The following is a 23,208-nucleotide window of genomic DNA, read 5'->3' on the forward strand; positions in this document are numbered from 1 at the left end:
TACGTATATATACTATAGGTATAGTAGTGTGTACTCGTACGTACGTAAAGTAAGTAAGTTAAGTTAACGTTAACGTTACTTACTACTACTATATATATATATATATATATATATATATATATATATATATATATATACCATGCGATACAAGGATGCTGTGGACCAGTCTGTCGCATAAATCTCAACTCGATTCGACGAAATGCTAATTGCCGACGTATACACCGTCGTGATAAAATCGCCCGAGTATCTGTAAACGTGCGGAACGCTCGAAATATTATGCGATAAATAACCGGATAATAAAGCGGTTTCCATTTTTAGTTCGTTCGTAAAATATCGACATGATACTCGAGCCTAGTAGTGTCAACCTCATCTCTGATAGAACGATTTCGTCCAAGGCACTTAATTTACATTACAGTCCGTGTTAATTAACGCAAGACTTTCACTCTTCCGTTTCGCAATATTCTTCAAACTGATCGATAAAACGGTGCACCATGACGAAGGGATGGAACTTGATCCGCGTATCACTGCTTTCCGAAGATAATCTATGATCCTATGATCCAGCCTTATCTTGTGATCTATCTTACTTAATATTATACTATGAAATGATTACTTACATGAGATAATTGCCAATTAATATTAATAGAATTATACGTGCGATGAAGGAAAATTATGTGATCAATGCGTGAAAATATAACGAAAACGCAACGTATTATTATTATTATTATTATATACCATATACATTAAACTGCACAATTGCGGCCAAGGCTCAAAGACTCATTATTAAAGATTGATACGATCAAGACTTTGGATGAGATTAAACTTTAACTCAAGCGTGCAAATTGTCGAAGCTGTCGATCGAAAGTGCTTATTGTATTGAGGTGCTTTGAAGCTGCATATCATCAAACATATACAATAAGTTTATCACGTGCTTATCCCAGGGGATTTCAAAGATTTTTGAGAAATCACAATCATTGACGACGCAAAGTTAAATAACAATATCAGAAAAATACATGTAGAAATATCATTACGTACTTTGGGCACGTAGCATGAAACTGTTTGAAATAGATTTCGATCGGAATTATTCCGTTTTCTATAGAATAGAAATAAAGAATAATTCCAATCGGAATTCATTCCAAACAGTTTCATAATACATGCCTAGAACGATACTAGAAAGGCAATTCGGAGATAAACATTATTATTTACAATCAATACTAGAAATTTAAAATATCTATTACGGTCAAAGCTGAATCTTCATTGTTTTAAATAATTCAATCTTGAATTACTAATATACACTATATATGTACTTGCATATATACCATTGTAATCTTTTCGAATTGCGCGCACCGTTTTTCTTTTCGGCAGACTTTTAAGCCTGTTCTACAATGTGCTTTTTGTTTCCAGTTTTTTGCTTTTTGCTATTTTTTTACATCTTGTCTTTTTGCTTCTTATTCGGTTTTTATTTTATATCACCTGAGATAAAAGTTAACGAACTTCGAAAGAAATAAGAAATACATAGCAAGAAATACAATTATCAATAAAACGGAGCAAAGAAGTTAAAAAACAAAAAATAGAAAACAAAAAGCACATTGTAGAATAGGTTATAAATGCAATTAAAACTACTCTAGTAGTCGCAAAAATAAATTGACAAGCAATTTTAATAATTTGATGCTACCATCAAGCATTATATTATAAAGATGTTAATATATTGAAACTGTTAATAAATTTATTGCGAAAAATATTACCTCGGCCGGAACTTGAACCCGGATCTTTTGTATTCTGTACGCTTTCTACGCCATTAGACCATCGAGGCCTTAGTAATATTTTTCGCAATAATCGGTACAATAAGGAAACAACGTTTTTCTTTCAGACGATGTAATATAAATAATATTAAAAATCTTTATTTTAAACCGCATATGTGAGAAACATAATCAATATTAGAAATCTAAAATGCCTATTACGGTCAAAGCTGAATCTTCATTGCTTTCAAATAATTCAATCTTGAATTACTAATATACGCTATATATGTACTTGCATATATATCAGGTTGTAGTCTTTTCGAAACATATTAACATCTTTATAATTAATATGATGCTTGATAATAGCATCAAATTAAAATTGCTTGTCAATTTATTTTCGCGATTATTAGAGTAATTTTAATTGCATTTATAATCCGGAAAAACAATTCGGCGCGCAATTCGGTATATATGTAAGTATATATTAGTGACATATATTCAAGATTGAATTATTCAAAGCAATGAAGATCCAGCTTCGACTGTAATAGACATTTTTAATTTCTAGTATTGATTTGTTTCTCACATATGCGATCTAAAATAAAGATTCTTAATATTGTTATTATTTAATATCGCGCACAAATATCTCTTCTTTTTATCACGCGACTGGGAAAGGAAAATCCTTTCGACTATCAACGATACGCCGATCCATCGATATACCTCTTTATTACCTGTCAGCGCCGTCAGCGGCTGATTGTGAGAGACTGCTCGATAAGCTTCGGGATCGCGAGTGACGTCATGGTTGGTGCACACGGGAATTAAGTAGGAATGCAAATCGTGGCGCCGAGCGAGCGGAGTCGCACCGCGATTAGGACAAACGATCGCGGTAAGAGCGAGTGCACGCACACACGCATGCATGCACGCCCGCGCGCGCACTTGTATTCACTTGTACGCGTTATAACGAAGCGCGAAGGTGCCAGAGGGAAGTTAGAAATGACGAGTGAATGGGATTGAAGGACAATTTGAGTTGGAGGCATGTAAAATAACTTGTTTTATCTGTTAAAATTTTTCTCAAGCATTTATACCTCATGTAACGATCTCTTTCTCATGTAATGATCTCTTTCTCATGTCAAACGTACAATTTTAATGAGACAAATCTTTCAACTTATATTTACATTTAATCTCTTTCCTTCCTTTCGTTGCTTCAAAATCCTTGGAAGGAATCAGACTCGTCCCGGTTTTCCCACGCTCGTGTTATGTCAGATGCATTTTTCTCGTGAAATTCTGTCCTCGGAGAAGGCCTTCGCGTCGGCTTGCTTCGATGATATCTAACTCGGCGAAATCCGTGGGTTGGCACGCATTACGGCCCACGGTTACACATGTCGCCGGGCCTTGCGAATAAGACACGATATTCTCACTGATCAGAACGATTCGAGCGCAAACGCGAGTTTCAACTGCTATCTAAATCGGGCGAACGTTATCAGTAGTACTCAGCGAGCAATTCACCGCACTCTTGGGACACCGCCTGTGCCCGCGCGAGAGAACACATGCATTTAAATTCAGTGAAAATTCGGCAGTATATTACACTACCGGGGAATATTTCATAGCCGTGCGGGGACATTTAATCATACATGAGGAACGTATATGTAACTGAATATATAACTTTCGAATATAAACTGCACGATATTTCATGAGATATATTTTATATGAAGTTGTTTAATATCTTATTAAATATATTATTTTTAAATTACATGTAATATTAACAGTGATTTAATGAATTATGGTAAGATTATTATAAAGAGCATAGAAATTTAAGAACAATTATAATTTTTCTTGTTGATTGCTACTGACCTAAAAAAAATAACATTTACCATTCCTAACATGTTAAAAAAAAATATGTATACTAGAGGGAAAGATTTATTAAACCTTATGTCGCATCAAGAAGTGGTTTACAAGATGTGTCATGATTGTGATGTGACATATGTAGGACAAATGAAACATTAATTAAAAACAAGAATATTCGAACACGTAAATGACATTAAGAAAAAAACAGGGTCCCCATCAGTAATATCGAATCACCGTACTGGTTAACCCACGATCATAATTTTAAATGGAATGGAATGGAATGGATTTTTAAAATTTTCGACAACGAGCCGTCATATAGCAAAAGATTGATTTCGGAGATGGTACACATTCAAAAGCAATCAAATGGTTTGAACAAGCAAAGTGATACAAAATCCCTGCCTGATTCCTATCTTTCTATCTTACAAACATTATCCCCTTTCTAATTGTTTCTACCCTTCCAATTTTTCTTCCCATCTCACGCTTTTCTCTTTCTAAAATTATGATAACATCAGTCTCCTTTTCTATCATTGTGCAACATCATCATCTTGTAGAGATAACTAATTTTATCAAGCGATAATTAATATAATATCTGAGGAAATTTGTAAATCCATTGCAATCATATGAACTAAGAAAAAATATTAAGGTACGATTAATTTTGAGTTTAATATTGAGAATTAAATTTTAAAAAATTCAACTCTTTAATTGTCTTACGGTTTAGGTCCACAACAGCGTCGATTTACTGAGGCAAATACATATAACGATACAGATTTTGTGATTTTTCAAACGATTGCAATAAGAATAAGTTTTTTTATCAATTACAATATTGACGATGCCATTGAAATGGGAATATATATGTAATGTTAATAATTTTAATTATGCGACCTCGTACGGATAACTAATAATTAAAATGTTTTGAACATGCAAAAAAATTTTTATTCAATTTTTAATCATGCGACAAGATTTAGTAAATTTTTATATTTAAACTTTTAACTATTATGTAATCGATGTCACGACCTTTTTATTTTTATTTTTATTTTTATTTTCAATTGTGTAATTTTTATGTGTTACTGAAAATTACCTGATAAAGATTGAAACGTCTCTATTTTAAATGTTTATAGCAATTAGATATTGAATAGATTAATTATTAGTAATTAAAAACTAGCTTTGACTCGTAGCCTTTCTCCTTTAACAGTTATAATTTTAATATTATCTATTATTTATTAAATAGTAGATAATATTAAAAAATTACTATTAATCTTAAACTCATACAATCTTTACTATTTTTATCTACTATTTAATAAATAGTAGATTATATACATGCCTATATTACAAATCTAAAAGTATATGATACAAACAACAAAATAATCCGTTTATTGAGAACCTATATATTTTATTATTGAAAAAGGATTACATAGCCTTTTTCCATTATTTTGCTTATTTTGTGAAAGCTTCGGAAGGGGGTGGAAGGGATAATGTACATCATACGGTATAATATTAAACTGCTCTTGTTCTTACGCAAGTTTGCTCTCTTCAACTCGAAGGACAAGTACAAAATTGGACGTCCAGCTCGGAGTTGGAGAACTCGCTCGCGGGTCCAAGCTCCGGTACGGTAATCCTACCAATCACAGACGTTCAATGTTTACCGAGTGCCCGCGGACAGGAGGTCGCGCCTCCTCCTCTTCCTCGTGAAGGAGTTAACAACAGCATCCGAGACGAGATCTCTCGCGATGCGAAACACGTCGGCGAAACACGAAGGTGCACTCGACGTGGCGCGACACGGCGTGCTCGACGAGTTTCTTCAGGGATCGTGACGCGTCGTCGATTGACCGCGTGGAATAATAAATTCTATTGCTATATTTTTTTTTATGTATACATATAAAGACAAAATGATTCGTACGACGAGAACGAGGCGGTCTGTCCATGCTCATCGCTCGTGATTTCGAATCTATTATTTTGTCGCGTCGTAAACGTGAACGGCGTCGCAACTACCAGACTCGTCGTTATTTGTTCTCTTTGTCCACCGTGTGCCCTCGATTACTCGTATCTCGTCTTCTTTGAAAGTCATTGAGCGCGGATATATTGAAGTTACACGGCCGTTTTTCCCGAGGAGAAAAAAGTGGACACCGAGATAAAGAACGGGATGATTTCTTCCATCACGTTCACGAATCTCTATCCGAGGTAATCTCTGCATCGAAAAGACAGCAGAAAAAGCTAAATGATACACACGCACTCTTCCGTGCTGCTTTAATGACTAGAATATCTTTCAAATGCGAATGTAACTGTTTATCATTAAACGAGATCGTTAAAGGAGCCGCCGTTTCTTTCAACAATAAAATTCTGTTCTTTCTAATGCTTCTTCCAATAATAAAATTCTATTCTTTCCAGTGCGGCGATAGCCCGCAATATTTTCTTTGTGATTAATGAAAGGATAATTAAGTTTGGTATGCCGCTACAAATCAGTTCCCAGCGAAAGAATTGTAAATAAACGTTCCCTCTTGGGATTGTAGAGTGGAAAATTGGAATGTGAAAGCAAACATGTTTGTTTAGTTAATAAGAACATATTTTTACAGAAAAAAAGACAATTTTGCTGAAATATCTACAAACTTAACTAGATACTGAAAATAATTTGTTAAGATATCAAAATATTTATGAAAAAAATTCCAACATGTTGAACAATTCTGAAAAAAATTTTGACAATTTTCAGAAACCTGAGAGTTCTAATTATTTTGATAGTTCAACAAAATTATTTCCTGATCTGTATATCTCTCAAATTTTTAAATACCTCAGCAAAATCGTCCTATAGTTTAATAAAAAGTATATTTTATCAAGTTGCAGAAATAAGACGATTTTATAAATGTCTTATTTCAAGAATTCAACTTATAATTTTTAATAAAATGTTCGATTTCTTAGATCGCGGGCATAAATTCTTTCGCAGAGAACATGTTGCGAAATTACAAGCGCGTGCGAGCGTGGCAAGAATATCTCAATCTCGCTGAGAAAGTTACCGTTCAAGAACATCGCTGTACATGTTTCCTTCAATACAAAATTGACTCGCGGAAGCTAGAGACCTATCTATTATGCATCAAAGGTTGTTTAGACGAACACTTTTACTCGATGCTCCAGGTGCAATGGAAGCAGTTCTTTGCCCGACGCGTCACGCTCATAAAGTCCATAGCTGTGGAGTCCGCGGAGCGGACAAAGCATAGTATCACAATTGATCAACGCAATCGAGCTAAATCATAATATTTCACGCCCGTTTTTCCGTCGCGTTGCGTGCATTACATAAACATACGCACATTTCGTGCGTGTAAGTGGAGATATATGGCCGACGGGGCTGTCGGCGGACAGGCGAGAGCTATTGCGTATACGCGCAGGACACACTGGCGCCGTCTGTGACATTCTCTACTTTCCATCCCTGTGCCCTGTTCCCCTCGGTTCCCCATCGCCTTCCTTTTCCTACCACACAACCTTCCCAGACCACCTCGGAAACGTCGTGCTCGAAAAATCGCAACCTGTAATTATTATGCTCGAGTCGTGACGGAGTAACGTCTCTGTTATTCTGTTGCGCCTGTGTTTCTTCGCGAATCGGCAGAAACTGCCGCTTTTACCTCGCCCTAAATTTGACGACTCGACTAAAGAAGCGAATTCAGACATCGATTATGTAGGCATAAAAAACGCGACAAGATTCATAAATATAACAAAAGTTGAGAAATACATGTTATTTTTTTGTATAGTATACATTGTTTTAAACAAATCATAATAAAGAGAAATCATAATAAGCTGCAAGAAATACGTAAATGTGTGATTTACACAAATTTTAAGAATGCATCATACAAACGTACTTTAGCTGTAAACAAGCGCGTGCAAATCCGAGCAATATAAATTTTACGCGACTCTCTAGAGAAAGAAAATATCGTATATTTTAATTTTATTGAAGTAGGGACACGATATCAACCGCTATGGTCACCATTAGTTATCTTATAAATATTCAATCCTCATATCATCGATTATTCACAACCTCTGTTACTCGCATATATTCGAAAGTATGTATAGCCCGTTATCAGAGATTTCTACGTCTCCAAGTGTAGTAATGTTCGCGTTCGTGTTGAATAATAAAAGGACAACATGTGCAACGGTATGCAAAAAACGTCGTAGCTGCCGACGCGACGCGACGCGACGCGACGCGACGCACCAAAATCAGGTTCCGTAGGCGTAACGGTAGGCCGCTGCGCTCGATCTCTCGAACGACAACCTGCACCGACACGTCGATCGACACGGCCCTATAAATAAGGCCACTTATTTGCTACAAGATAAATCTCCTGGTAACGATTTGTCACGGCGTGGTGCGCGTGGCTGCACGAAAATCTTTCGCACGACTTTCCGAATCGATAACGTGTCGGTGAAATCGTTTCGTCACTCTTGTCGGGAAGATCTTGCAGACAAGTCTGAATTAACGATGGAAATTAATTGATCGATCCAGAGATAAACGTTTGATTAATATATGTATTAATAATTTTTGCTCGAATAATTGTATCGTTTAATGACTTATTGATTGAAATTTCTAATTTAAGAAATCTAAAGATAAAAATGCAAAGTTTAATTAAAAGAAAAGTACAAAAATAAAAATTATTTTATTTATAATATATTAATATATTATAAATATTAATTGTTATATTTGTATAGAACAAAAGAAATTCTGATTTCGTTAAAACTTTTTAAATATTAAAAAAAGGAGGTGTAGATGAAAGAAAATTCTTAAAAATTTAAATATTCTATGTACATTTAAAAATTAACCCTTCATTATATTTTTATCTTTCCCATCCAGCCTAAGTTTCTTTTTACTATTCTAGGGTTTCAAAAAATGTGAAAAATTCAGGATTATTTTTAAACATTTTAATTACATTACCAAATAGTTTTTTAATAAGATATTTCAAAAAGGAAACCAGACGTCTTTTTTTATTTTGAAGAAATTTGAAAGTGAAATTTTGTTTGTGTTAAAAAAAAACCCAGATTGCAGATGGAGAGTTAAATTAACCAATATTAAACATAAAGAGATAATCCAGAGATAAGCGTCGTAGATTTTAGACGCAGCAATTCGTTAAATCATGAAAAGAAAATATTCGAGAGAACGTTTCTCGCACAATGTCAATATGAAAACGATAGATAGAGAGAACTGGTGATATAGAGAGTTAGGATAAGTTTCGCGTGCCTCGTACACTTCGAGCAACATCGTAAATATGATACGAGTACGTTGGCGGCGATGTATGAAATTCCTAACACCTGCGGCCGACTGTGGCGAATAATCTCACGCGCGTAAACCCAAAAACTTTTATTTACGTTGCGCCATACATTCTGTCGTCGTCGTTCCGTCCGGACAAAATAAACTCACGCCACAGAAATATTTTCTCTCTACGATAAATCTCCTGGTGAGAAACCACTGAGCCATGAGTCGCGATGACACCGCGTGAGACTGTCATACAGTACATGATTCGTCAACTTCAAGACGAAAAGGCCTTGGAAGCCAAATAAATAAATAAATAGAATGTAGAGATTGAAGCATGTATGTGTTATTTAGAAAGTTTGATAGAAATATGAACATGATGTGTAATAGCAGTAATATATTCGCCATGATTCAAGCGTAAATAGAATATTAAAGTTAGTTTGTCATTTCTTTAGAGCTCAAGTTTCTAATACTCGAAACGATACTTATATATTTACAGGTAAACTTTAAATTTTTTTCAATTTCTGGAAAAATAAAATTTAAAGCTAATTAATTATTAATTGAAACTAATTAATTATTAAAATTAGAGAAAACACTAGAATATCCTGTTTACAAATTTAAGCACGTTTTCGTATATTTTTTCCGTGTCCGGCACTTTACTGGAAACCGCACGAACACGATTACGAACGTGGGCAGTTAATAACTGACATTCTATTAATAGAAAGCGTACGGGGGCGTATTCCCTTTTCTATGGACCAATCGACCGATCGACCGATCGATCGTTCAATCGTTCGTTCGTTCATTCGTTCGTTCGTTCGTTCGTTTATTCGACTCAAGTCCAGCTCTCGAGATCCCGCGACACCCGTATGTGCACGTATGTAAGATCGTATTTATTTCGCGTGGGTGGACCGCATTTTTCACGACCAGCATCGGTTGAACGTCGTACACAACGTTAACAACACCGATAACGCTAATTTTAGCTCCATTGATCAGCTCGAATATCATCTTGCAATTCGACCGTGGCAGGTCGGTGATTATCTTAAATTTATGTTCTCTTCTGGTTCTCAGAAATTTTCTTACTTTTTAATATCTTTTAACGTTTAAATTTTAAATTAAAATTCGGGGTAACATTTCATTTGCATGCAATGCAAATCATAGTATCATACCAAGCATATTATATTTAAAAATAAAAAAAAATTTAAAGGAAAAAGAATCAACATCCTCAATTAAAGAAAGCATTTCAAGTTTTACGTTCCATTGTTTCTGTTCTCAGGAGCGACCATATATTAACCACTTAACTTATATTAACCACTTAATTTATTGTCAATCACCGAGAATATAGATATGGTGAACCAATCCCGAGGAACCAGTCATCCAAGTATCCTTATCGATACTTATTGATATCTCAGAATGATATCTAATTCACGGGATTAGTGAATCGATTAGTAAACGTGACATATTTCGAGGCACTGAAATCTGAAATCGCTATCATTATCAAGTTTCTCTTCGCGCGTTTCTTTGGACAAAGCTGTATTGAGATAATCGGTAATTGTTCCCATAACTATCATTATTTCACTAATTGGAGCTTCTAAACTGGTTCTCGATCGCTCGCAAAACGGCAAAATTACGTTGTCGCCGTTTTCCAGTTCCATTCTTAGGTCAATCCAGGTCATTCGTCGCTCATTATAAAGTATAAACAAATATTAGAGAATTTTTGCAATACCGTTTATCTAGATACGATGAACGTTAAGATCAGGTTACCTTCTTCTTAACTAATTAAGAAAAGAATGACATGATTTTTACCACATTTGAATTCACGTTATTGCAAAAACTTCGTATTATCAATAACAGACACGTTAAGATACTATTTTATGAGACAAGTAATCGTGATATGCGCGCCAGTCAACGCGCCTATTCTCTTTTTCTTCCGTTTTTTATTTCTCTATTTTTAGAATATTCTATTTTTCTATTTTTTTATCGAATATATCAAGCGTTATTTCCTGCTTATAATGAGGCAGCGCTTGTCGACTGGAGAAAGTGTTGCAAAAAAGTTCCCAGTCACCCTAGAAGCGCCATTCGTCTCGCCTTTGCAAGATAGTCTATAATTTGTATATCATATATAAGTCGTTCCAAACATAGTTCCGTGCAAGAATGATTCGCACTAACGCGTTATAATGAGCGTGAGCGCGACCGGTGAGGTCATGGCACGACGGGCACGTACTATTCGATCTCACGTGAGTAAATGAATCGCGCGAAATATGATTTGCCTAACCGAGAGCACGTACTGCACTGGCAATGATTTTCAGAAGCAATTTCGTCGTCGTAATTCCTTCTCGCGTTGCCGTAAATCCGATATTCCACGCGGAGCGTAATTTAATCAGATATAATAAGCAGTAGGTATCGCAAAATCGGAGACGAAATTCATCTGCTATTTCTCGATACTGCCTCGTGTACTACATTTTGTCAATTAAGATTTCAGATAAGCTAAGGGATACGTGTAGCATTTTGAGGGCAAAAAAAATATTGTGAGTGCAAAAAATATTTGTACAGAAAAAATATTTTAAAAAATTTATTTTTAGAAAGTAAACATTGTATAATTAGCAGTTTATTAAGAAACAATAAAATAGGTTGTATATTTCTCTAAATTATTATTAATTAAAATATAACGTGCAATAATTAAAATATATTATTTTAATAACGAACGAAAATTGAAAATTGTATTATTTGGATAAATAAAAATATTTGTACAGTCGAGAAATTTAGTTTCTCTATGATTATGAATACAGTTATTTTCGCAAAATTCTCTTTTAATATTAGAGTAAAACGTAAATTGGTCATTGCTTTTTTCTAAAGGAGGAAACTATTCTTATTAAAACGTTGATAAAACTGATTCTACATGGAACAAATAAGCTTTAAAATAATTAAAATATTCATTGTTAATAAATTGATAATTAATGTTTATTTTCTATCTATAATTTTTTTTTTATAAAAAATCTCTTGGAATACTTTTTGTACTGCATTATTATTTTGACTGTCACGCGACAATTTCGATGACTTGCAGAAATTTGTCGCGTCTCCAAAATAAACGTAAGGTCGTCGAATAGTAAAAAGGTGCGATAACACAGTTAAGTAAGAAGATTGCAAAATTCGTCGCAGCAATTAGTCCTGGCAATTTAAGCGGCATTGCGCGATCAGGCTTGTAATGCTTATGTGCATGAGTCGGCGATTCGGCTTTTTCGGTGAAGTCTTCGGTTAATGAGCGGCACGTAGGCGAGCGACCGACTTCGTAACGAAGCGCGGCCGTTCGCTGATGTAAAGAGCGACAACGAGAGACGCGCCGTTATTTTTTTCCTCCCATTCTTTCGTGAATCACGTTGCAAGACGAGGAGATCAACCGAGCCGGCTCGTCTGGCGCAAGTCGTGAAAATGGATCGGCGCCTCGAGAAGACCGCCGTATGTCAGCCAATTTGGCGGACCGCCAGGACATCTCGCTGAAAACTGTCGCGAACGAAAGGAGCAAGCGTATTTATCGTCTTCCACGGGTCTGTAACTGTCTGTGACGTCGCCAAAAAGCGTCACGTCGTCCTATAATGCGCTCGTCTCGCGAAATCGTTTACTACCCCTTCGCCTTTATTTACATTCGCCACATGCTCAGCGTTTATTTCCAGTAGTCTTTGCGTGAACGGATTGAATCGAAAGGTTCCTCAACTCGAATTTTATACCCTAAAGGAAATCCGATTTTTCGCGTTTATTTACAAAATGTACCATTGGGAATACAATAAATTTTGTTATCATTTCTTCACAATATTTTAAAATATGTAGAATTGATTATATGCTCCTTTCTAATTTTTGAAAGGAAGATTATACTCTTATAAAATGTTGGTGAAATTGATCCTAAGTGAAGCAGGATAAGCTTTGAAATAATTAGAATATTCTGATCATTGGAAGACGATTGTGAGATTCAATGTTGTTGTTACAAGTTTCAAACAACATTTTCTCGTTTAGAACAACATAAAAATCGATTTTAGGCTTCATTAATTTTTGATATGTTAATCTGAAGTGTGAAATCGTGATTGTTGTGACACTCATATGCATTTTTTTCGTAAGTGAGAGATAATATTTATCAAAGCCAGTAGGTCGAGAATATTTTCTCAATAAATTCTGATCTCAAAACGAAACGCTTTCTAAAACTTGTTATTATCAAAAAAACTATTGATAAAATAAATATCACTATCGGATTAAGGACTACATCGTTGTTCCATCATCTACTCGTTATAGTTTTGATTTCATCACGAAAGGTTGGATTTCCAGCAAGTTCGTTAGCAATTTCTTATTATTATATCGAAACGTGCAATTTCAAGAGTGTGCATTTTACAAATTATTTTGACCTTATTTTTCCAATTTACCTTCAAATATTAAATAAGATGTCTCTTTATTTAAATCAAACATCATTTCTAATACTATATAGTCCATTTAATTTTATACAATTTCGGATTTCTGTGTGATTTCATCAGATTATATATATTCACATTATATATTTAATCTCTCTCAAGATAGCCGAAGAGTAACTTTGTACAAGTATTTATGTAATTTTTTAAAATTAAGTGACGTTAATATAGCAACAGTTGTCCTGGAAATGAGAGGATTAACTCGATAATTGAAGACAAGCTTGCAGCACGAAAATACGTACCGCGCTCCGACAACGACTTGCTGTCGCGCCACGTCGAAAAGCAGCTGAGAATAAGTCGTGACCCCCTCTTGTCGAAACATACTGGTCTCCGCTAAATCTGCAACATATAACGAAACACGAATTATTCAAGTGAGCTCGAAAACATTGTAGGAAAATGATGTAAAGATTTTATTAAAAACATCTCAACTTTACACAAATGTTTCTCAAATTTTTCGATTATATTAAAATCATTAATCTAAATATCATTTCTTTCATTCTCTCTTTTAAATAAAATATTTTTCCAGCAAAAATCAAGACATTTAAGAAGAAGATATGAACAACAATAGTGCTTGTATAACCATAGACTTTCGATCCTCAACCTGGGAGGTGAAAAACCGGTACATGGCAGGTGCGAAAAGTCGGCGCGAGGTGTCATAATTACCGAATCGAGCGTGTCGAAAGCGGTGCTTTCTTTTTCCTCTCATATGCTTATCGGTAGCAACTCATAATTCAACCTAGGATAACACGACCTAGACACGAAATTTTTCTTACAAGTCCCTCCAGGTATCGATAAAATTCAGCATCGTTCACGATAGCACGAAATGTCAATAATTAGACTTGAAGAAATTGCATGATAGCAATAATCGTATGTCATTTTGTAAAGTTATTATTTAATTATTTCTATACACTGAAAAAAAGGATTGGCTGCTGCAGCAAATTAGATGGTATAAATATAGCATAGCATTTTTAATTAGTTGCAACAGTCAATTTTTGGTTGGGTTTAAAGATGTAAACGATGGAAAAATACCAGAATTTTAGGATAAAAAACTCGGAAATTAATAGTTTTTTCCTTTAACTTTGACAGTTTTTTTACTCGAATATTTTTTTTAAGTCTATTCGCATTGCTTGAAATCCTCCAAATTTTTGTACTTAAAGTGATATGATTAGAAAAATAGATTCGGGCGTTGAAAAAAGAAAAAGCACAGATGCTGAATGCAAAGAGTACAACGCAAACAGACCTATTAACCTATTATCAACTCATCGAAAATTGCAACAGCGAATAATACATATTTCCGCTTCGATATAAAATTATAAAGACAAAAATATTAAAAAATTTTATGTAATTTGGTCAAAAATATCGTTTTTTACAGTAAAACTAGTTTTACTTTTTTCTGAAGTAAAAAATACTGTTTTTTTACATCTCTAGTTGGATTGGCCTCTTGAAATCTTAATTGACACACGGATAGGCTAACGTAATCAAAAATTGACTGTTACAGCCAATTAAAAATGTTATGCCATATTTTACCATCTAATTTGCTGCAGCAGCCAATCTTTGTTTTCAATGTAAATATGTTTGTTAACAAATTCATTTATTTAATTCTCTAATTGGTACCAATTCTATATCTTGCAATAATCTTGCGTATGTGTAATAAATTTTTAATAATATATCATCTCAAAATAAAAGCAGAGTGAATGGATATATTACTTTTTTCGCGATTATATTTCGACTACAATAGCAGAGGTAACGAATGCGTCGCATGAAAGCCGGATAACAGAAGACGTATTTTTTAAAAAGTAGACATTGTCAAGTATGTGCAAAGAAGAATCTTCAAAACGGGGACCACCCTGCACGACGACAACTGGCAGCTCATAGAGATTTACCGCGATTCACCTTTATATTTTTTTTCGTTAATACTGTTCGAGTTGAGGAAGAGGCGATTTTACGTTCGCGATGTCACGCCATAATATTCTATACACGCCTCACATATTCACAACGCACAAGCGCACACACACATTCAAGTACGTGTACTATCGAGGCATCACGATCGACTTACAAGACTGCCTCGTAAAGCAGGCTTCGATCTTCATGCCGAAGAGAAGAGAGGTAAAAGGTAAGATAAAAATATGGAGGATACTGAGAGAAGAAAGAGCCACGAAGAATATACCAGGCGTTCTTCCTTTGCTTAACGATCCCAAAGGATTCTCCTCTTGCCAACAGTTTGCTTCCTTGTTTTCTTAACGTCTCCATGTCTTTCTTGTCCTCTCTTGCGTCTTTAGCTCTCTACTCACGTTATTTTCGTTTATACTAGCCACACCCTACATGTTTATTTTTGCGAAAATGATTTTACAATCAGCTTTTTAAAATGTGTATAAGTAATATAAAATGTAATAGAACACTTTATGAGAATTTTCATTTCAACTCAACTACAATTTCTTGTTATTATTTCTAATAAATTTTTCGTTAAGTAAGAAAAAATTGGCGTTTCCTTTTGGAAGCTTAAAATTAAAAATTTTGAAAATATTTTAAACTAATTCCTAATAGATTAACATTGCTGTGTTATTTCAGACATCATAATTTTGCGCTGTTACTCATTCAGCCATTAAATAAAACAATGTTCTTGATCGATATCACTACGTTATGGAGAAATGGATATTGGAAGATATCAATTGTTCGACGCGCATCATTTACGATGAGTACTGAGGCTTTCAATCTTTCAGGAGCAACTTGCACGATCCCCGAGACTTGCTAGCTGGTGCAGGTAGCTCTCACTCCACTTTATCAATTTTCCGTCGCGCTCTGGCGGGGATAATACGCTTCAGGACGAAATTGCATCGTTGCGAGGACGAGCGTGGTTGTGCCGGCCTTGTACTACCTCTTGAGATATCGCATACTAAAAGTGATCCTGCGTACGTCCCGCCACGCTACCGCGGATGCAGACCACCGGGCCGGCTATGTTAATACGGATAATTGCGTTACGCGAACCCTCCTTTTCTGCCTCCTTCGCCATCGCAATCGCGCACCACGTGTGCGAACAGGGACGCAATTCGTCATATATAATTTCACTGTCGTTTCACGACAATGTTCACGAGTAAAACTACCATGTTTAATTATTATCAATACAATGTGTAAATAACAAAAAATCAAGGGCGATTTAAATATAAAAGCGGTAATTCGGATGCAAAATTCTTATTTAAAAATAAAAAAATTAAATTAAGATTAATTCAAATAAAAAAATTAAATTTGAAAATTACAATCGATGTAAAAATTATTCTCCATTGCATGAATGTAAATATAAAAATATAAAACAGGAAATGTTTCCTTTGAAAAATATTTTTTTTTAAATATGTTTGGCGATAAAATATATCGTGCTGTGTATAAAAAAATGTCAGCAGAAAGAGTCACATCTTTTAATTGAGATTATGAAGAGTTCAATATTAACAAAATTAACAAAAATGTATTAAATACATCCTTACCGAACGTATATATATCTTATTATATTATATATATATCTTATTGTATGTATATATATTGTCTTATTATATGTATATATGTCTTAAAGTCGTTCAAGCAAAAGCAAAAGAAGTGAAAGAAACTTCACTAATAAGTTGAAACATGGAACGAGGCCGAAGAATGAGATTAATGCACTTGGCCGACTTGGACTTTATAATTACCATTGAATATTCTGCTCCTGGAATACTTTTCTGTGAATAATAATTAAAACTTACGCATCGCTAATGAAGGTCGTAAAAACTAATTGCATCGGTCACCACGCCTTATACGATTCATTTAATTCTGCCTCCGACGAGCGAATTTAAATGTCGGTGTTCAATACCCCGTATCGTAGAGCACGTGCTGTTCCGAAGAAGCCAAGGCGCTAATTCCAGGTCTGCGGAAGATCCCCCGACAGACAGATTACGCGAAAAATACAAGTTACGCAAAATGGCAGGGCTACAGCGATAAATCGAGTGGATCTGATAAGACTCTTTGCAATATAGGAACGAGAAGATGCGTGCCTGCACGCCACACGCACACGCACTCGCGAACGCTTGTGAACCCTGTCGGTGGGCGGCAGGGAAAAGTCTTTACACATAACTTTTACAAGTGTGCCCGTAAGCGTACGCAATTTCGTGCATGCTCGATGCATCTAATTACTCACTCGGTCAGAGATCAAAGACGAGTCACGCGCGTATTAACGTACGTTAGAGTACACCGACTTCAAAGGATGAGATAATATCGTTCTTTAGGATGCTCATCGTATAAGAAGCTACACGTAGATCGCACTCTACTTTAAAGTTTCTGTGTTCTTACTCGCTGTCAACATTTTGTACTGCTTTTTGTAGCGTAGCAGTCCAAATAGACCTGTCTGTTTCATATTTAAATCGAATCGAATCCACATGAGATCGAGCAAGTTGGGCGACGAACTTGGGTGGTCGGTGAGAGCTTAAACAACTTGAGAAACGAGTGCATAACTGTTAAAATATCCAATGAAGTTCGCTGATATGAAGAATGTTAATTTTAATTGCTTTTTTCGCAGTCTTTATCGATATGTAATCTCTTAATTGAGCTTGCAGTCACTCATTGCATGCAGTCACTCGTTCAGTTGTCTGCCTGGCCGTCTAAGCTGTTATTTGGCTCCGATATACGGTTTGCGTCAGCTAATCTTTTTATGAAACGTGATGATGCACAGCTACGGACAAATCGATTATGCTTGCCGCGTAATGACCCGGGAAGATTAGATAAAGGAAAAAGGCTCGTGAGAGCAACAATATAAAGCGCACACTATTTTTAGTATTCTATAATGAAAACGATGAATAACGATGAAATAACGATGAATATTATTAGCATTTTCTATGGAATGTCACGTAGCTATTGCAAGTTAAAAAAGATGTTAAGAGATTAAATAAAAAATAGACGGAAAATTTATCGCGGAATGCTTCATTATATTCTAAGAAAGTATAGTATAGATATCAAATTATACCTTTCCATTATTATATCATAAAGATTCTATATAATGTACACAAAGTGTTCCGGATTTAAATGGCCAAACTTCGGGATTCGTAGAGAATCAATAAACTAAAAGAAAGAAAAAAAGTCCTTTAGTTTAGAAATATGTTTGTTTTTGCTCCGTTTTACAAAAAAAAATCACTAAAAATAAAACGTAATTTTTCGGAATATTATTGTTTTCAAAATGAAATATTATTGTTTTCGTGTACAACTTCAGAAGAGTGCCGAATTGTTACGTTGATCAGATCAGTATCTGGCTGCAACACGAGTTGCCCGTACAAAATGCAATGCAAATTGCTGCAAGAGGTCAACAATTTTGAACAATATCAGTATTAAGCAAGTGAATAAATAAGTGTAAATAAATAATGACGACAATTGATGAATTTGAATTCAAACGACAAATATTTTGATTGAAATGTTTGTATCGTTTCTATATGTTATAACAATAGACATATTTTTCGAAAAAAAAAACCGCAAAAATTTATTTATGTCCAATGATTATACGCATATAGGAAATATGTGACGTCTTATATTAGATATAAGACGAGGGGCACAAAAGATGCTGTAATTAATATTAAAATATACAAAATAAAGCCTCGCGCATAAAGCGGTATGATTAAAAGCATTCCGTTGCAAATCTCATTAGTTCAACAAATTCTCTTAAATAGGATTGTGTGCATATCGGGATCCCTGCCGAAAGCTTAACAAAATTTATGATACCGACAGGATTATAACACACGCCAGTCATACACCGGTCCACTGATTCTTTCGTAAGGGACAATTTTGCTGACGTGAATGGAGAGGCTCGCGAAGGAGATAACGCCTTTATAATAAATCTTGTAATTTTAATTAATCTTCTTAAATGATATCCTGAAGATAATACTGTATTGGGGAGCTTTGAAAATATAGAGCGCTTTAAAGAGTTAATAGCTGGTCCACTGATTTTCTGCTTCATGTAGAAACAATAAGGATGCAGATGACGTGGATCATTGCATCGCAAGGAATCTTCGATTACATCCAGCAAATTGTTTATTTTTGCAACTATTGGAAGAACTATCTCCCTCCATGGTTTCAAGAGTATTTTAGAATTACAATTTAAAAAATTTTTGAAAATTAAGGGTGAGGATATATAATAAATAAATAAGAAAATTTTTTTTATTACAATACTAAAGTTCTCTTGAAACCATTCAACTTTTATTCAGAATATTTTTTTCTATTTTTTACAGTTTCAATGATATCCACTTCGAAAAAAAAAAAATTGATTTTTTTTCAAAGGAGTGTTTCACGTTCCTAAAACTGTAATTTTGATGAACTATTCTATTCGCACACAATGTTTCAGAATTTTCTGAATTTTCGGATTGCCTAATATTCCTTGTTTTTAGTTAAACTATTAATTACTTTTTCAATTACTTTTGTGATTACCTCATAACCACAAGTTTCCGTTACATGTTATTTAAATTCATTACGAAATTTCTAATAGTGTATAATAATAGACTCATCATTTTAATTTAGAATTAAATTCTAAATCTTTCAAGATTGACGATTTTTGATAGTTTTATAACAAAATAAGCATAGGCTACTAATAATTTTTTTAAAAAGTTGATAACACTGACATATTTTATATGCCCGTACTTAATTTTTCACGGCGTTTAGCAGTGTAACACTGTCACAGTTGGAATCTTGGTAAAAAAAGTTGACAGAGAACGATAGAGAAATCTTATTTTGAATATGGAATCTAGTTCGTGAATTCATTAATTTAAATCAAATCTTAAAAATCTTATATAACTCAACACAAATCTTATATAAAATATGATAATATTTATACACATCTTATCAACCTGATGCTCACAAAATCGACGATAAAAACTGATAAGTTTATAAAAAATGATACAAATTGATAGAAATCCTATCATTTTCAATCGTTCTTTATCAACCTTTTTTGCCAAGGAACACAGTGTCAAGATATAATAAAAAGAATAAGGAATAACAATTTTAATTGATCAAAAAATGTATATTTCGGTATGTATATCTGATTTCTAATAAGTTGAAATCTTTATTCCTTATTTTTTTTATTATATCTACATCCTAACACTGTGTCACCTATGTATCTTGTTGAAAACAATCACATTGTATTAAACACGACCATCATCGCGTGCGGATTATCAAATCATCACGCGATGCGAGTACAATGCCGTACGTTTCCCGATTGTCCAATGTCCACGTGCGTGATCGTTTAGCCGCACTTGGTTGCAGCCACGTGGGTGATTCGACTTTATACGGCGATAATCCGCGTCAATTTTCCTTTTAACTCTTTCTCCGTTGTCGCACTTTTTTTTTCCTTGGATACTCGCGAAATTGCTCTCTGCAAATAAGGATACGTCAATGATCTGGTCTCACCCGGTCTTGCATAATATGTACTTTTGTGTGCGCAACCGTACGTCTCGAGCTCTCCCTGCGTCTTTCTTCGCCGTTAGTCGCCTCTTCTCTTCGACTTCGCGGAATCTTTTTTTTGTCCCTCGTGTTCACGCCGATGAAGAAATACGTGGGTGGTTCACAGGCAACCGATAATTTTCGAAATTGGCCGCGGGGAAGCAGCGAAATGTGAAATCGCACGTGAGTCGTCGTAGTCGTAAGCTCGACCATATGAGCGATTTCGTGAGTAAAGCGTGCCGTGACGAAAAAAAGGAGAGATGATCAAAAAGAAAAAAAAGAAGACAAAGGAGAGAAAAAGAGAGAGATGGAAGAGAGAAGTTCTCGATTACTTTCTCTCGGGAGCAAAACAAAATATTTTTCTCGTTAAAAATCTTTCTTAATAGCAATGCGGTTGCAATCACGATGTCAATATGAAAATTCTATGCAAATAATGAATGATCGCAAAGTCTGACGTGTATGTCGGCTGCACGTAACGCCGCGTACTAGCTGTGAACGAGTTGCGAGCAGTTTTACGATCATCTGTAATAAATTAGATGATTAACGAAGCGAGATGCTGAAATTTACGACCGCCGCGTGTCGATCGCACTCGTAAAAATCGACCGATATCACGGTACCATCATCATCGTCATTGGATCCCAAGAACCTAGAAAATCGCCGTCAGCTGTAATACGTCGATCCAGAATCCAGATACATCCTTATTTACCTTGCCTAACTATGGGGTGGGTACGTATCTTCGGTGATATTGCGCCTATTACTTATGTAAGTTCTAATTATCGAAGTGCGCCGATGCTACATAAGTGTAGGCGACCGACAAGAAAAACGCGTTTCTCAAAGAAAAGGCCATCGTACGCCGATAAGTGAACGTGTGTATCAACGTACGCACGTCTTGCGCTTATCTTCGCCGAGAGATAAACGTCTGCCTTAATCACGCGCAGATAAGACGCGGCAGTGTTTACTTGAGCATTCACTCTTTACGCGTCTTTTCGTTTACAACGCTACGTCTTTTCACGAGAGACTCGTTTCGTTGTGTCTTATCTTCACTTCTTAAAAAAGTGACGAATTACTGACCGTGCTCGCTGCGAGTTATAATAATGTCACTGCTGTACGGGATCTCTGTCATGTAACGAACTTTTTGTTTTCTAAGTAAAATTTTATTTTTTCCAAAATTAAGATTAAACAGATCGTTTGAGGATCGATTTCTCGCAACCAACGTGTAATTTATACAAGTAAATCTCATCAGGGAGACATTGATTTTTCTCAATTTTTTGAATTATTTATGTCAAAATATGAAGAAATATATTATTACTTTTAGCTTAAATTACATCTTTTAGTATTTAATTAAAATTTTTTTAATTTTATACGAATATCTGATTACACGTATTTTAAAACAATATTTTTTAAGGATAAATCTATATCCGATTTTTTGAAACTTGACACACATATGTAGAATATCAAAATAACAATTAAAAACCAATATATTGGATTGGCAAGAAAGCGTAATTGCGTTTTTTTAAAAGGCATCTATCAGTAAAAATCGCAATTACTTTCTTATCAACCAATATAAATATATCTTGATAGAGTAAAGTTTCAGCTTTAAGAATCTCTTTTTTAAATTGCGATATGACAATTTTTAACGGAATTATGAGCAATTAAAGCAATCAAAATGATCCTTTTATTTAATCCGCGATAACTCAATAACCAAAAATCATAGGAATATTAAAAAAAAAACGATTTTGTAGGGAAAATATCAAGCTTTTACGATAGGTAGTCGAAAATTTTCTCAAATTTGTTTTGGGCACATACCCACAAAGTAGTAAGTAAGAAGAAAATTTTCCGTCTTTTTCGTATGTTTTTGGTATGTTAAAATTACTAAACTCATATAAATTTAAAAAATGTGATAAACTTTTAAAAGTAGAGAGCTTTAAAATCCTTTCTTTAAATTTAAATTTCATTCATTGTTGACGAAGATATTGTACATACAACTTTGACCTGAAAAAAACGCAATTACTTCCTTGCCAATACAATATATTAATTTTTAAAAAAATATTGCTTTAAATATGTATAAAATAAGATATTTGTGTAAAATAAAAAAAATGTTTTTAATTAGAAGACTCAATTTAAACTAAAATTAATGACAAATTTCCTTATATACTTCGACATAAAAGATAATTGTAAAAAATTTGAGAAAAATTGGCGTCTATTTACTTGTTACTAAAATGGTAAATATTCAGGACGAAGAAAGATGAATCTATAATGCTTCGAAAAATGCCTGAAATTTTCTCTAGATGTACATTTCACTGCGTCCAATATCCAATAATCGTATCACGTTTGAATTTCCCGTCCGTCCAATATGACTCAATTTCCGACAGTCAGGAAAGCGAATTGTAAGATCGCCCTCACAGAGAGAGAGAGAGAGAGAGAGAGAGAGAGAGAGAGAGTATCTTCTACACACTACGCCGACCGACGACGTAACTTAACCTTTTAACCGTTAAACCGTAACCCGGTACCCGTTCCCGTTACCGTA

General features: G+C 34.6%; 1 protein-coding gene across 1 annotated transcript in view; it reads right to left on the reverse strand.

The window, feature by feature from the left end:
• LOC105626587 (semaphorin-5B) overlaps positions 1-23,208 on the reverse strand; it is a 68,800-nt gene that overhangs the window by 14,533 nt on the left and 31,059 nt on the right. The window contains 1 exon segment of the mRNA XM_012207884.1: positions 13,487-13,583. Coding sequence (XP_012063274.1) covers positions 13,487-13,583 — 97 coding nt within the window.

Source organism: Atta cephalotes (genome assembly GCF_000143395.1).
Source record: "Atta cephalotes unplaced genomic scaffold scaffold00001, whole genome shotgun sequence".
NCBI lineage: Eukaryota > Metazoa > Arthropoda > Insecta > Hymenoptera > Formicidae > Atta > Atta cephalotes.